Source organism: Brassica napus, chromosome A2 (genome assembly GCF_020379485.1).
Source record: "Brassica napus cultivar Da-Ae chromosome A2, Da-Ae, whole genome shotgun sequence".
NCBI classification, from domain to species: Eukaryota; Viridiplantae; Streptophyta; class Magnoliopsida; order Brassicales; family Brassicaceae; genus Brassica; species Brassica napus.
In genome coordinates, this window is record NC_063435.1 from 13,352,654 (window position 1) to 13,370,466 (window position 17,813).

Here is a 17,813-nt window from a genome sequence, read left to right on the forward strand (position 1 = left end):
TATAGATATTTTTTTAATTCTAAAGTTTCTACGGCCTATAAATGAAAGATGTAGATTTTTTTAACTAAAATACATAAGAAAAATGTTATTTTTGTAGCTTTAAAAATAAAGCTAAAGTATGATTGGTAAAAATTAATAGAAATTTTATGTAGGTTTAACTTTGAAAAGTAAATCTAAAGCATGTTTGGTAAAGTTTAATGATTTTTTAAAAAAATAAAGCTAAAATAGGTAGATAAAGTCCAACCAATCACGCCCATTATCTTTTACCAATCTGCTGTGAATGAGATATTTTAGTAATAATTGGTCTTCCATCTTCAACTTTTATGGACCAATATTTGGGTTAGATACTTAGAGAAAAGTATGGGATAATACTAACTGCAACAGGCAACTACAAACCCAAGAAGAGGAACATTGATTGTCTGATAAAGATTTTTTTTTTCTGTATACAATTCGGTCAAGGATTTGTAAAGTCCAATAGGATTATGATGATCTATCATCACAATTCGTATTGAAAAGGGAAGACTGTCATGTTCATTTTTGTATTCAGACCCTGCATTGCATCTGGTGCTAATATTCAGATGGTGTTCATTTGAACACTATTGCATTTAGCATCTAGATACAAAAATTGATAATATATAACATTTCAGATATCTAGATATTTGAGATGCTAAAAAAATATATAATTTTTTTTTTGACAACAAGACATTCACAGACTCATATTGACTCTGTAAACCAAATCGGTAACTCTGCATCCATGTGAACGACGAAAGACGGTTGTTTTCTAGCACTGCGTGCTAAGCTATCCGCCCGTTGATTCTCCATCCGAGGTACGTGAACGATTTCTGAGTTGTGGAAACTTCTTTGTAAGAACTTGATATCTTTCAGGTAACTGTCAAAAGCCGGCCATTCTTCTAGTTCCGAACCACATATCATATGCATTCTCACAAGATCACGCATCACAAATTTGTCACCACTAAACCCTAGCTTCAAGGTCTACCCGTGAATCTGCTTACTTTCTCCGATTTTCCCGGTTTTGGCACAGCTCTTAAGCAACAATGTAAACGTAAACGGGGTCGACTCACCAGACTCGTCATTCATCATCTTGTGGAACAATGTGGTTGCAAAGATCGTGTTTTTTGCTAGTCGCTCTCACTGAAGCCTCTGATTATGGTTTCCAAGAGAAGCATTTACGTTTAGGCATCTGTTTAAAGATCTTGTGTACGTAATCAAGGTCGCAGTGGACGAGGTAATAGATGACGTATAAACAAAAGAGGAAACATTTTTTTACCTAAAAGATTTTTTGTGAGAAGCTCTATTAAAACGACACGTCAACACGTTAAGTTTCAAAGTGATGTGAGACTGACACATGGTGAATATAGTGTGAACGCATTAAAATCAAATACTTATCTTTTAATATACAACTAGATTAAGATCCGCGCCTTGTGCGGGATGAACATCGTATATATAAATTATTTTATATGTTGTCTGTTTTTATATATTATAAAATAAAATATATATATATATATATATATTGGATAATGAAAAAGTTAGTAACTATTACGTATATAATTAAATTTGTGTTAATACGTAAATAAATTTTATTAATCCAAACAATCTCTTATTTTATTTTCTATTTTATATAATTAAATTTACATAATATATACATAGATAAGTAGTATATTTTTTAATATTGATATATTTTTAAATGATGCGTTCTACTTAGTTGTATTTTTTTATAACAAAAAAATTAAATCGCTGATAACAAATTTTCATTGTGCAATATTTTTGAAAGTTAGTAATTTATAATTTTTATAAACATTCAATGCAAATTTTAAATTTTAAATATTAAGTTGTCAGTATTTTTTCAAATATTTTATCAAAAATAATTGTTCAAAAATTTTATCAAAAATAATTGTTCAAAGCAAATTTCAAAATTAAAATTATTATGTATTTTCTATGGTATATAGTTTAATTAAAAGATATTAATATATATCAGACTTTCTACTTACATGATTTTGTAATAATTTGTATCTTGTCAAAAAAAAAATTAAATCTTGGATCTTAAAAATTTCAATGTGAGACTTTTTAGAAAAATCAAAATATATCATATACGAAAAAAATCTAAATTTTTATTCTATGGTTAATGTTATTGTTTAATTTATTTTAATAACTTAAAGTTAAAAAAATAATAGAAAATACACTAATTTGTATCAAATTTTTATTATTCAAAATTATTAATTATCATATATGCTTTAGCCACATTAGGCAATTCTGCAATTTTTATTTAAGGAACGAATTGAGAACATTAATAATTAATTTATGGTTAGTTTACTAAAATGTTTATTATATATTTAGATGGACCAATTTATTTCTCTAAGAATTCTAAAAATCATTATGGTGATGACACGTGGCTACCACAAATGTTGTAATGCTTCTCTTTTAATATATAAGGGATAGAGGAGAACCTCTATAAATTATTACTCGATAAATTAATAATCTCTATCAATTAATAAATTTCACCGGTCCTAACTTGAACCGGTTCAAAATTTGACACAAATCTATAAAATAATAAGATAATATTTTTTAAAAAATCTACCTAAATATATGGTCTCATTAAATTATAAATTAATAATTTATATGTATACATATTTTATATACATATTTTATATAATTATAAACCTATTATTACATTGTTTGTTTTTATTCACAACAGAATTATATTTCTATTCTTTTAACAGTTAAAATATTTTTGATATATATTATATATACCAAATAATATAATAAAATTAATATAGATGTAAAATTTCAAAATATTAAAATTAATGTCTATACACTAAAATCAAATATTTTCTTATCTTAGACTAAATATATATTTAAACGAGAAATATAAATAGGGATATTTTTATAAATTAATATCTCTATAAATTAATAAAATTTCAAAATCTCAATATTATTAATTTATAGAGTTTCTGATGTATAAGTGCATCTCCAAAAAATACTTTATATATATTCAAATATGAAGTTTTTTATTCTCCAAAAAGAAACTTCAAAACTTCAAATTTCAAGTTTCATATTTTTGTTTGCATTTTAGTCCCTACAATTGCACATCACATTTATAATTCTTAAATATTTTCTCGTCTATCGTATTAATCCTTAAAAAAATTATATCTAATAAAATTTCAATTTTTATAAATTTAATTTTTCCACATAAAATTAAATACAACTTTAAAATAAGATTTAAAATATTTTAAAACTAGATTTAGATAACAACAATTCAAAAGAAACTTAACAACAAAAAAATATTTTAAAAATTACATGAAGACATAATTATTACACAAATTTAAATATTACAACAACACTAATAGTTAGGTAATTTTATCCATAACCTCCAAAATCTCTAAAACATTGTCCAAATCTTTTTTGTGTATCTGAAGATGGTTATTGTTGTTGTTTTTCATTTCTTTTCATATGATTCTTTCTTATTCAAATTGAATGTATTCATGAGTATTAATATCATCAATAGAAGTTAAGTATTTTAGCAATATTTTTTTTCTCTTTTACTTTTTTGTTCAGATCTAATGTATTTACAAATTTAAGACCAACCGATTTCAACAATTTTTAGTTTGTAATTTACAAAATAAAAATAAAAAGTCAATTTTTACTTTAAAATGTACTAGTTGATCATATATGAATTACAAAAATAATTTTATGGAAAAATATGGTACTTTGCTTGAAGCTTAATGTTAATTATATTATTTTTATTTAAAATTTATATTTTAGTATAACATTTATTAGTGTTTCAAAAAAAAAAAGTATAACATTTATTAATTAATACTATTGTAATATTTTATTCATATGCTTAGTTATTTACAAAAATTTATGAATTTAAATTAATTATGATAAACATAAGGACCAACATATAAAATAAAAATAGTTTTGAAGTTAAGTTTGAAATTTTGCTTTTGGAAAAGAACATCATTAAACTTCAAATATAAAGTTTTTTTTTTGCTAAAATGTAAATACCATATAATAAAAAGAAAATTTTACAAGAAACATCTTAAGTTTGAGCCATCTTGACAAAAAATAGATAAAAAACAAAATGGAACATAGAGATTGCAACCTACAAGGGACTTTATCTCAGCCACATCAACATGAGTGAATGAAAATGTTTGCTACTTCTTCTAGCTGAAATAATATTCCTCAACTCTTTGTCAATGGCATAAAAGACAGATTGAGAGACCGAAATCTGATTATGCATAAGGTTATTTTTTTGTTTCCAAAGATAGAGTTTTAGAAACTTCATAATAGATTGTCTTTTTGGAAATGCTCTAAAAGATTTGGAAAATAGGCTAACGAACACTAGACCTCTCAGAAATGGAATCACCAGCTCGGTTTAGCTTAGGATCCTTTGACACAATACAAAGATAATTAAAGGAAATTTACTTCTTTTTAACGTAAAAATGTAAGGTCCTACAGGAAGTTGAACCCAGGTCACTGGATTCAATGTTCAGAGTGCTAACCACTACACCATATAACCTACTATCGCAGAACTTAATGTGTTCTTATTTATCCGACAAACATATATATACCACGAATTGGCATGGACTTGCCGCTTGTAAGGAAGAACTAGTCTTTACTTTTCGGGTCGGTTTCTCGTATGCTTTTCTAACTCGAAAATTAATTTCATATACTCTCAAAAGAATATACGAAAACAAAAATCAGACAAGAATAAGAAAATAGTGTTGGAACAAAATTTCAGTAGATCACACAAAAAGATAACCATGTTTTAAATTCATCACATAGATATATTCTGGTGGTACACATTGCAAGCCCCCTTAGTACACATTGCAATTCTAGCAGAATATGCTCATTTAGTTCTAACATAACCTAATAATTGAATCAAATGTGTCAGTCATCTCACTTACTATTTTATGTCATATTTTTTTCCTTTTAATTAATCAAAACACTACTTTTTTATACAACCCCAAACCATTTCATTCAAGTCCATCGAAAGTCAAATGGATTCTACCCAACTCAAGATAGTAATTTTAACGCTACCTTCAGAATCTCTAACCTCTTTTTGCTTACACGTTTTTATCATGGACCTAAAGTCATTACATCTTTTTATTTAGATCCAACATATTCGGATATTTAATACTTTTAGTATAAATTAAATATGAGCTCTTATTAGTCGAAACTAATTTGTAGCATTGCATATGCAAACTAATTTGTAGCATTGCATATGCGTCTGATCTCTCCCTTAATACCAATCTTCACCCCAATGGAACCCATCTTAACCATGGCTTTAGCAAAATCCGTAGCAAAACTAGCCTTCGAACTCCCATTAGTCACCAAATACGAATCAATCATCTGCTTCATGTTATTGTCTTGGTACAGAACAGAGTCCGATAGAATGACTCCTTTACCATCTCTGATGCTCCTAAATATTTGGTCGTCAAACACAAACTGGCTTTCCCAATCCAAAGGAATCCTTACATTAACATCGCCGCCTTGGGGACACTTTGATCTCAGCACTTGGAAGAACACTGGATTTATCGTCGGATCTTTTGCATCTAAACGTGGTCTGACAAAGAAACACGCTGTTGTACCAATAGTATGTGCACCTGTAAACAGAAACAAAGTTTTGATTAACAAGGGATGTCTATATTTAATCAAATTGTCGAGATTAATTAGGATAATTAGTTACCAGCACTAAGAAGTACCAGATCTAAATCTGAAAGCCCTTTTTCTCTGAATTTTGATTTCAAAGTGTTTATGGAATCTTCAACATCTGGCAAGTTTGCAGCCTTACTCTTTTCTGCAGTCTGGCCATCCCTTCGACCGGTCAGAACGTTGTAAAGAGGTCCTTTTGCCTGTTAATATAATATTCAGCTTTACAAGTATAACCCAAGAGAAAAAAAAAATATATAACCCAAGAAGATACATGAATACAATCACACTATTATTTGAAAGTATAAAGTGTACCGCAACGACAGCATCTCTAGCAGCAAGAGCAACGATGTCAGCGCAAGACACAACTCCGGGACATAAACGTTCAAGCTCTGATTTAGCAGCGTCTATAACATCGAAACCGCCTACACCAGCGTTACCCGCAGCAAACCTCTCATCATCATTTACGGCGTGTTTGATTAGAATAGACCCATCACAACCCTCCAAACATATAACCAAACCAATATATGTCGGTAATCTCGGAACAAAAACATCATAAAGAATAGTAAAAATATGGTTTTTCGCATTTGGTTTTCTTAGAACCGTACCTCAACAAAGCAGTCATGGAAGTGGAGACGGAGTAAGACAGCAGCATTTCCCGGGTCACGGGTCACTGCTTGTTGGACAACTTTACGGACGATTGATTCTGCTGATGGACATGTTTTTGAGTAGAACCCAAATTGGAGTTGCGCCTTTGAAAGACTTAATTGGTCATTAGCAATAAACAAAACTAGAAATGTTGCAATAGTAATCATTTTTAGACTAAATAAATAATTCGATTTACTCTCTCGTTCTCCACGTCTCATCTTTTAACGAAGTTGCGAAGTTTAGTAATTGTTTCGTCGATATTTATATGCATGGGGGTACATATCGTTCATATTTTTGACTTTATGTTATTCATTGTATTTGTATAGCTGTTACCGCGTAAATTGCTTGCGAAAGGTGACAAACTTTTATTCGATTTGTGAAATGTATTTAGTATCATTCAAATAAAATAAAACTAAACTATTAACGTGGCGAGTATTAACGTTAGAAAACTGCATGTGGCAACCAATTTATGAGATATATATTGAAATATATCGTAACGTCTTTTGTTTTGCTCTGCAAATTGTCAAAGTAAGTATCACAAAGCTCAACCAAATGAACGCACATGGCAACAAATTTTATAAGTGCGACAAGTTCGATGAATTGTTCTTATGTGCGACTCTCTATGAAACAGAAAGTTTCCAGCTAAACAAAGTTTAGCTCTTTGTCACCTGAGGATATTTGTTATAACAGCCACGTGCAAGTCGAATTTATAACAGCTAATGATACTTAATTATGAATATGATTAGACAAAAGCAGTTAAGTAGTTTCTCTAAATCCAGAAGAAGATTGTGACTTGGGTAGTAAATCTTGTGTGGTTTATATCACAAGATTAGTATTTGAACTGGAAACATTAGTTTGGGTGATTGCATGCTTTCTTTAGAATTTACTCATCATTTTCAGTTAGCAATGTTTTTTTTATTATTATCTAAGAGTACCGGCGGATCAAGACCCAATCAAATAATTTACTTGGAACTATATACTGGTGGCTGGGAAGCTCGGTTGCTCTACGTGGGAGTTAGAGACTCACATTACCTAGCTACATAAAGAGTTAGTAGTTTCTCAGTGAAGGGGGAGAGAGTAGTTCTAATTGTTTCAAAGTTGAAACATCTTTTAGAACATATTTTTCTGACTTTTTCTTGGGTTCACCCCCTGGGGTGAACCTTTAGGTTCACCAACCAATAGAAATTGTCATTTTAGATCTAGTATCTTTTAATTAAGGAAATAAAATAACTTGCCAAACTATATTATGCTTTTAAAATAAAAAATAAAAGATTAAATAAATAAAAATAACAATAGTTCTAAAAAATATTATTTTAAAAAATATTTGTTTTTAAGATTTAGAGTTTAGTGTTTAAGATTTATAATTTAGAATTTATCCAAATGTTTAGTGTTTTTCCAAGGGTTTATGGTTTACCTAAGGGTTTAGGGTTTACCCAAGGGTTTAGAGTTTTCCCAAAGGTTTAGGGTTTAGGATTAGAGTTTAGGGTTTAGTGTTTTGTTGACAATATGTTTAGTATTTTTCCAAGGGTTTAGGGTTTACCTAAAAATTTAGGATTTATCCAAGGGTTTAGGGTTTAGGATTTGAGTTTAGGGTTTAGTATTAGAGTTTAGGGTTTAGTATTAGAGTTTAGGGTTTAGTGTTTTGTTGACAACTTTTTTTTTTCTTTGAATTCGTTTTTTATATATTATTTTTAAATTTTATTTTGAAAAGATAATATAATTTGCCAAGTTATTTGGTTTCCTTAATTAAAAGATACTAAATCTAAAATGACAATTTTCTATTGGTTGGTGAACCTAAAGGTTCACCCTAGGGGTGAACCCAAAAATAACTCTGGAGATATTATGAAGGGCGAGGTCCCAACGAATATATTATTTTGCTAAGCCTCGAGACCAACCCTGAATGTAGGAACTGGATTAGGATCATCACCCGTTTGTGTTTAGAACAATATTTTATATTTGTACTATATGATCCTGGTTTTATATCCGAAAATATACTATCAAAATTTTATGAATAGAGATTTTTATTTAAAATACAACACAAGACCATTTATAAAACCAGGATCATATAGTACACAAAAGACATGACTTTTCATACAAATATAAAGTATATGCCTAATTCAAACGGATCAAGAAAACTTTGAACTTAGAGATTCTTTTTTTTGGACAACGAGCGACCATTCTATTACTCAAACTTGAGGTGGTCTGGGTAACCATATTGGAATAGAACAACTAATGAACCCTATAAAAAGATCTAGCAGTCTTAGCTAAAAACTCAGAAATCTGGTTTTGAGCACGTGGAACATAACTGATTTTGAAGTCCGAGAAGCATATCTGCAGAGTCTCTATCCTCGCCAATTATGTTGCAAAACTTGGTTAGGCGTGAGGCTTGATACCACTCAAATTACCCTAAGGAGTGTTACTCTCATCAAAAGAGGTTCAGATGTAGTACTTAGGGATCGAATCCACAAGGAGCTAGGGAACAATTAAATCTAGTGTTTATTAATTCTAAGGGTTGTAAATGTTTAAATGAAATAGCAATAGTAACAAGCGAGTAAATAATAAATGTAACTTTGGTTGGAAATGATATTAGATGCACGGCCACTATTCAGGTGTTGGAGATTATAATACCTATAGATGCCTAACTGTTTCATGCATGCTATATTAGAGCTCATTCGCTTAACTCAGTGATCAGCTGTCGCATGTACCACTGGTTAACAGACTAGATCTTATGTCTAACCGGTTAGATGCAGACACAAAAGAGTGTCATCGATAGTCTATTAAGACGTCGACCGATACACCTTTGCCAACATCAATCGATTGTCAGTTGAGGACATCGATCGACGGGTTCTAGCCAGGCCTATGCGCGAGTATGAAATGCCCTACTAAGATTCTAAATTGGCGGTTAGCCCTCTCTAGCAATCCTAATATGATAGATAGATTTCAGGGTGGGATAACAAGGGTGCTTGAATATGCAATCCTATGATCAAGTTCTAGTTAGCAAGGCTAAAACAAGCAATGAACACAAATCTATCATGAATATCACAACAAGGCAGATCTATAGTTTGGGGCTAATTCCACAAACCTATCTGAACCCTGGATCTAACAGTTGAACTACTCAGACATAGCAAATCAATTCATATCAATAGATAGATAGAAACTCATAGAATAGATGAAAAGAAATAGAAACAAGGAGTTCCAATCACAAGTGATTTTCTCTCCAAATGAAACTTGTAACAAAACTAGGTCTAGAAAAGCTCTCCTTCTGCCGTCAAAACACTTGCAGTATATATTCTACTAGGTTAAAAACTCGTCAGGGCATTTTGGTAATTTGGCTTGGCCTTGGTTTTTAAGTCTGCTGAATCCAAAATGTCGCGTCTGGTGTCTCGACATCGATCGATGGTACTTGTGCACATCGATCGATATTAATCTTCATCTGTCGAGGCATTTCCTGATATCGATCGTCAGCACTGATGCGCATCGATCAATTATTCTTCCTCTCGTCGACCTCTAAGTGGTCAGCTCGGGTGAAATGTCCTTTAAGCTCCAAAATGCTCCAAAGTCATAGCTTTACTCCGAAATGCACCTGAACATGAAAACATACCTAGAAGAATAGAAAACATAGGTATATATATAGTAAAATACTAATATACCATGGATAAAAATGGGTCAAATCTAAGGTATATCAACTCCCCCAGACTTACCCTTTTGCTTGTCCTCAAGCAAAACATACAGGCAGTCTCTCTGAAAGAGGTTTAAAAATATTTGGAAACTTAAGATTTTAAAACATATAAATCTTTCCTCAACAATTTTGCAACCACATTTAAAAAGTCATAATCACAAAAGCACACTATGCAATATCCTAGCTTAGCAACCATTTCTAACATAACACAACTCATCAATTCACGTCTGACATCCCCTCTACTGATTTTATTTCTTAGCATAAATATAAAGTGAATGCTTTACCTTGGGAGTATCGATCACAGGATGCAAGGATTTCAGACAGGTATCTGGAGCTGCAGGTAAAAGTTAGTTCCTAGTTTCTCTCTCTCTAAATTTCTCTCTTGAGTCAAAGTCTGCTTCCATTGCAGGATCAGTGACCAAGATTGGACAGGCTTCCATGAATCAAAACTTAATGGTGGTTGCCACCAAGTTCTGTTCACTTCTTTTTGACCTATATCCAAGAGTTCTTTGCGAAAGCGAGCCTTGAAGATTGCCGCCTCCAAGTCTCGTTTCGAACTCTTTTATTTGAGTCTTTATGAATCAAGCCTTAATGGTTTTAGCCACCAAGTCCTGTTCAGACTCATCCTATTCAAACAATAGATCTTTTTTTTTTAATACTCACTTACTAATCTAGGGTCGAAATCTAGAGAGAGAAAATGTGATAAATAATCTAAACCAGGTGTTACCTTCCAGACCTGTCTGAAGAATCTGATCTCATGTATACCAAGCCCCAAGACAAGCGGTTATGTCAGATTTAGTGTTGGAAATCAGCTTTGGTTACTTCATACGGTTCAAGGCAAGTGTGTAGTTGATAGGTTGATCCGCTTTAGCATCTTTAGTGCTATCTGCAATCAGTAAATCTAAAATGGTGCTAAAGATTGGTTAGATATTCATGTTTAAATCAATATAAGATTATAGTCCCTATTTTCAATAGCTAAGCATAATTTATTTGAAATTCCTTTTTACATAAGAATAAAATAAATTATATCAGTAAATCTCCCCCAGACTTAAATTACACTGTCCCAGTGTAACTCAGCCTGAGTTATGATGAATAGTTTATGATGTACGAAATGTAACAAGTAGGTAAGATACATCTTACCGGATTAGATATCGATCGATGTGTAAGTGGTACATCGATCGTCGTGTGGTTGCCTATGTCGAACGATGTCGACGTCTCGTCGTCGGTCGATATTCAGGTCCTCCTACTTTGGTCTCCTAAATCTGAAAGAAATAAAACGAAAGAAATTAAATGCTAGCTAATAAAACCAAAGTAAAATACCTAATAGTGGGTTGCCTCCCACTCAGCGCTTGGTTATAGTCATTTAGCTTGACTGTGGTGGTGATTGGCTATTGGGTGGAGAAGCAGCTGCTTGTTGGAAAGCAAGCATCCACGTCATCTCTGCGCATTCTGGACCAAGATGCAATGAAACTTCTTGTGGCCTCATCATTTCTTGTCCATTTGTCATCCATCTTCTCAAGTACGTTGGAGATGTTCTGTAGCCTTTCTTGAAAGTTGTCAATGCTGACCTAGTGCCAACCTATGTTGTCATAGGCGTATGCTGAAAGATCTGTCAGTTCCTTTTGCATTGACTCTACTGTCTTGTGTATCAGCTGCTCGCCGATTGGTGTAGACTCGGCGTCGATCGATGCAATTATGAGTTTGTTGGTCGATCGATGCAATTATGAGTTTGTTGGTCGATCTCGGCGAGTTGCCGTCGATCGATTTTGCTATTATCCTGTCGATCGATGCTGATATCTGGTGTTGAGCTGCGAGTTGCCTCTGAATGGCTTTGACTTCTTTCTGTAGCCATTCAGCGTGGTTGTCTAGTTCACTGATTTTGTTGTCGAATGGAAAGTAGATGTCATCGCAGCGTTTGTCAAGTCGTTCCTCCATGGTGTCTAGAGCAGTGTAGATCTTGGATGTGATCTTGTCAACCTCTGCTGCTGTGTAAGGAAGTAACTCCACAGGTTTCTTGCCATCGATCCAGCGTCCTCTTAGCCTGTCGATCGATGCTGATTTTGCCTGCAAAAAACTTTGATTAGTAATGTTCTCAATATCCTTTTGGACATGAAGTAATTGACTAGACAATTTGTTTAGATCTATAATGACTGGTGATATAAAACGGTCATGCATATCCTCGTAAGTCCTCAGCCTCTCATTCATGGCTGAGACTTTAGCGTCGAGCGATGTGAAGGTGCACATGTCGATCGATGTGGCTGGTTGTTGGTCCTTCATGCGAATGGTGTCCAGATCTTGCTGTAGTAGCTCGATTTTAGTGCTTAGCCAGTCCACGTTGTTGTTGAGAGGGCAATAAACGTCGTTTATCCTCGTGTCGATGTATGAGACTTCCCATTCATCCCTGTGTTGTGTTGAACATTGCGGTTCTGCAGGGATCTGAGCTGTAGGAAGACTGACGTCGATCGATGTTGCATGTGTTGCGTCGATCGATGCTGAGGTCGTAGCTTCCTTCTCAAGTTGCTGACGTAAACTCTCAATTTCTGTCCTCATTTCTGCCATACATCTGAAAAGCTCATTGTAGCCTCTATCCAAAGGCTGATGTGTGTCTTCTACCAATGTTTTGAGCTCTTCTCCCAGTTTCTCCTGAGCTCCAAAAATACCAAACACCATCTCATCGATTTCTTCTTTGGTGTAGAGTTATGGTGCCAGTCTTGTGAGTGTGAAGGAACTGACATGTTCTGGAAGACAGATGTGGTTCTCTTCAAAAAGAGATGCTCTTTCCAGTATTTTCCTGATGTTGTCCTTTGTGACAGGTATCATCTCACCAGCTGCGCCTCGTGCGTGTCCACGCTCATCTCTGTAGACTCCATATTCGTCCCTTTGTTCCCAAGTGAACTTTCCGGCTCCATACATGTCGAAAGCGCGGTTCCCACATTCATACCGTCTGTCGATCGACGTTGGTTCATCCATATCGATCGACGTTGGTGTTACCATGTCGATCGATGTCTCTGTTATACCGTTGATCGATGCTTGCCCTTTTGGTACGCGTGATAGATCTAGGTTGATCTCTGTTGTGGTGACTCATACGTGGTTGTTAGGATCTGTTTGAATGACGTCTGGAGTGCCACGTTGCTGTGAGAACAGGTTGTCAGGTCCATTGGCTACTTGAAGGATGTCTGTTATGTCCTCTCTGGACACTTGTAAAATCCTTCCATCCATTGCACGTGCGTTGCCATCTGGGTCTCTGAAAATACCAAATTCATCAGGTGTTAGAAAACCGTAATCAATGTTTGCATAATCATTCAATTTAGAAATAGAGAGATTAGGGTTTAGAGTAGTATCGATCGATGTAGATACAGTTACATCGATCGATGGCAGAGTAATTTCTGCAGAACTTGTGTTCTTGAGATGATTGCTCTTCCTGGATTTTTCTGTTGATGTAGAAGGAGGAGTGTTCATCTTATTTGCTTGTGTGTTTGCTCTGATGTGTGTAGGTGGTTTCGGAGGTGCAAAACGATTTATATAGGTATCTATAAACCTAGTTGGGGAGGGAATATTCTCCTGCTCTTGAATTTTCGCTGCGGCGCGAATATCGATCGATGTTCCCTTACGGGTGTCGATCGATGTGAGCGGTTGTTTAGCTAGACGAGGGTGGGTATCGACCGATGTGGAGTACACAGCGTCGAACGATGTTGGAAACGTGTTGGTGAACTTATGTGTTTCAAGTCTTTTATCTTGCAAAGACATTTCTATTGCACGTTCTTTCCAATAATCCTCATCGTATTCCTCCGTATGTTCCTCATTAGGTGAAGTAATTACAGTGTCAACTGCAAAACTTTCATGGAAACCACTGTCTGCCCAACTGCCTATGGAATAATCATCATGTCCTCTCTTGCTTGGAGGTTGGAAGGCAAAAAGGTTGGTAACAATGATTAAATGAAGCGAAATGGTCAACTGGATGAATCACGTCGAATGACGTGTTGTTGCGGTCATTGGTCACCGTTGACTCATTGGAATCGATCGATGGAAAGGTTGGGATGTCGATCGATTCCGCGTACTCTGTTTCGTACTCCGATTCATACTCTGCTCCACAATGGCATGCGCCAATGAAGCCGAGTTCTTTCCCATAATCCACAGAATAAATGACCTTTCTCTTAGGTCGGATGGGGTCGTAGTGGATGTTTGGGTCTATGAGCGTTAGACACAATTTGTTTTTGTTCATGTCACATACAGCTCCTACTGTAGCTAGGAAAGATCTTCCAAGCAGAAGTGAAGAGTTCCAGTTAAGCTAGATATCTAGGACATGAAAATCTACAGGGACAAGGGCATTACCAATCTGTACCTCCAGATCTCTTATGATACCTCCTGATCGTTTCTGTGAAAGATCCACGAAGGTGAAGGATTTCGTTGAGGGTTCGATGGTCAAACCAAGCTGGTCTGCCATGATCCTAGGGAGGATTGGGATTCTGAGGACTCGTTTAGTGAAACCATCCATCTCCTTATCGTTAGCTTCCCTCTTAAGGTTTTTAGGAATCTTCTCCTTTCTTTTCCTTAACCTTCTCCCTTCAGATTCTTGTTCTTCTTGAACAGATTCTGGTGAACTATTCAAAGGGTTGGATTTTGGTTCGGGTGGGTTTGCTAATGGTTTAGGTGGTGGTCTGAGTGCATTGATGTAATCATTATCGATTGAGGGTAACCGCACTCGGTATGTCAGAGGTGCCTGTCGATCGATGGGAGGTGTGTTTTGACGATCGACGTCGGACTCACTCTGTCGATTGATGGTTGGCTCAACCGATCGATCGATTTTTTCATAGAAAGGGGAGGGTGGGTGAGGATGCTTAGCTGCAAATTTTTCATGAGTTAGAATTCAAACCGCATTGCATTCAGTCGATTTGGCAGACGACATCGATTGATGACTGGAGTAATCCGTCCATCGATCTTCATCATGGTCTGTCGATTGATGCGAGTTCATCGACATCAGTCGACACCATTGGGATCCGCCGAGACTCATGGAGCTTTCGATTTCGAAATCTCCTTCTTCTAGCTTTTCATTTCTCACTACTTGCCAGAAATCATCATCTATGATGGCATTTACGTGGTGTTTTCCTTTGTTGGCTCCTGCCTCTCTAGCGAAAGCTTCTTGCCTCTTTATAGTCTCACCCGTCTGAATTACTTAGGTTTCAAGTTTTCTCACCTGAGTCCCTAAGGTCTCGATTTTGGTGTTCAGATTGTTGTAGGCGGAGTCTATCTTACCGTTGAAATCCACAGTGATTTGTTGTTGTCCCAACAGTACTCGATCAAGCATTTCTTCGATCTTGCTTTCCTGAGTCTGAGGTGGTGGATTTTGGTAGTAAGAGTTTGAGTAGCTCTTGCTGTTGTTGAAGGGTTTTTGAAATTGTGAATTTTGGTTACTTCTTTGGCCATTTCCAAAGAAGTTTCTGTTTCCGCCCTAGTTTTTAAATTTCTGGAATTCGGTACCTCCGATGTAATTCACGTTTTCTTCTCCTTCCGTATCTGCTACTTCTCCTTCAGCTGAACATACTTGCTTCCTAAGAAGTTCGTGCACCACATCTAACTTAGCTCTTACTTCGTCCATCTGTTCCTTCCCGATAGAGGTTACAGACTTCTTCCGTTCAGAGTCAGTGTTTTTGGTCCTGCTGCTGTTAGCAAGGTTTTCGATAAGTCTCACAACTTCCAACGGATTCCGAGTAGTGAAGTTTCCTTCACTCGCCGTATCAAGAGCCATTTGATACTGTAAGGCGAGCCCTCGGAAGAAAGTGCTTAGCAGCTGCACTTCATTAAATCCGTGGTGTGGACAGTCTCGCTGGAAGAACCTAAATTTAATCCACACATCTTTGAAGGACTCTCCAGCCTTCTGCGAGAATGTTGAAATTTTGTTCCGAAGTTCTTCAGCGCGCGCCTCATCGAAGAAGTTTCGTAAGAAAGCATTCTTGATGTCGGTCCAGGATGTTAAAGATCATGTGGGTTGCTGCCTAAGCCAGTGCGTCGGTTCTCCATTCAGCGTGTATCTGAAGAGCTTGCACAGCAGGTAATCTTCGGGGACTCCTTCCATCCGAATAGCAGCGATTAGATCCTCGAACCGTTCCAGATGGTCCATAGGATGCTCGTGCGGTAACCCAGAGTAGGGTATCTGCGACACGAGAGTGTAGTATTGAGGCTTCAGCTTGAAATTCTGCTTCTGGATCTCCGGAATTCGAATAGCTGATCTGTTGGAATAGTACTCATCTGGGCGATTGTAGTCGGCCAGTGGTTTCGATCGAGCGTCCTCGTCTACAGGTTGAGCAGCTCCTGTAGCATCAGCATCAGGGATTACAGTTCCGTGAGCATCTATTTTCTGACATGTTGCATTACGCAGATGACCGGCCTGGTCATACAGGTTTCCGTTCTCATCCTGAGTTAGAATAATAATGTTTACCATTTTTGACGACACGGTATCGATCGACGTACGCAGTGTAGTATCGTTCGTTGTCGAACGATTGGGATCGATCAACGATGACGGTCTAGTGTCGGTCGACGGTTGGTTGTGCGTATCGATCGACGATGAAGTGGTTGCGTCGAGCGATGTGGAATGTTGACCTCTACGGATGGTGCGTTCCAAGTGAGCAGGATCGTCTGTGAACAGCAAGTCTTTCTCCTTGTTGCTTCTGATACTGCTGGGCATGCACCTGAAAAGACAAGAAAAAGATTATTAGAAAAGGGGGTAAAGAAAAGAATAAGAATTAATAAAACTAAATCTAATGGCGATCAAAGCTCCCCGGCAACGGCGCCAAATTTGATACCACTCAAATTAGCCTAAGAAGTGTTACTCTCATCAAAGAGGTTCAGATGTAGTACTTAGGGATCGAATCCACAAGGAGCTAGGAAACATTTAAATCTAGTGTTTATTAATTCTAAGGGTTGTAAATGTTTAAATGAAATAGCAATAGTAACAAGCGAGTAAATAATAAATGTAACTTTGGTTGGAAATGATATTAGATGCACGGCCACTATTCAGGTGTTGGAGATTATAATACCTATAGATGCCTAACTGTTGCATGCATGCTATATTAGAGCTCATTCGCTTAACTCAGTGATCAGCTGTCGCATGTACCACTGGTTAACAGACTAGATCTTATGTCTCACCGGTTAGATGCAGACACAAAAGAGTGTCATCGATAGTCTATTAAGACGTCGACCGATACACCTTTGCCAACATCAATCGATTGTCAGTTGAGGACATCGATCGACGGGTTCTAGCCAGACCTATGCGCGAGTATGAAATGCCCTACTAAGATTCTAAATTGGCGGTTAGCCCTCTCTAGCAATCCTAATATGATAGATAAATTTCAGGGTGGGATAACAAGGGTGCTTGAATATGCAATCCTATGATCAAGTTCTAGTTAGCCAGGCTAAAACAAGCAATGAACACAAATCTATCATGAATATCACAACAAGGCAGATCTATAGTTTGGGGCTAATTCCACAAACCTATCTGAACCCTGGATCTAACAGTTGAACTACTCAGACATAGCAAATCAATTCATATCAATAGATAGATAGAAACTCATAGAATAGATGAAAAGAAATAGAAACAAGGAGTTCCAATCACAAGTGATTTTCTCTCCAAATGAAACTTGTAACAAAACTAGGTCTAGAAAAGCTCTCCTTCTGCCGTCAAAACACTTGCAGTATATATTCTACTAGGTTAAAAACTCGTCAGGGCATTTTGGTAATTTGGCTTGGCCTTGGTTTTTAAGTCTGCTGAATCCAAAATATCGCGTCTGGTGTCTCGACATCGATCGATGGTACTTGTGCA

At 35.8% G+C, this 17,813-nt stretch overlaps 1 protein-coding gene and 1 non-coding gene across 2 annotated transcripts; one reads left to right on the forward strand and one right to left on the reverse strand.

Moving 5' to 3' along the window:
• Positions 1-5,075: 5,075 nt before the first annotated feature.
• On the reverse strand, positions 5,076-6,566 carry LOC106364824 (peroxidase 13-like). The gene is made up of 4 exons (XM_013804316.3): positions 6,279-6,566; positions 5,986-6,171; positions 5,708-5,873; positions 5,076-5,624 (listed from the first exon to the last, which is right to left on the reverse strand). Exons 1-4 carry the CDS (start codon positions 6,534-6,536, stop codon positions 5,224-5,226), a joined length of 1,011 nt encoding a protein of 336 aa, XP_013659770.2. The 5' UTR covers positions 6,537-6,566; the 3' UTR covers positions 5,076-5,223.
• A 9,232-nt stretch (positions 6,567-15,798) lies between these two features.
• On the forward strand, positions 15,799-15,904 carry LOC125589577. Its single transcript, XR_007325747.1, has one exon. It is a non-coding gene; the product is annotated as a small nucleolar RNA R71 (small nucleolar RNA).
• Positions 15,905-17,813: the final 1,909 nt, after the last annotated feature.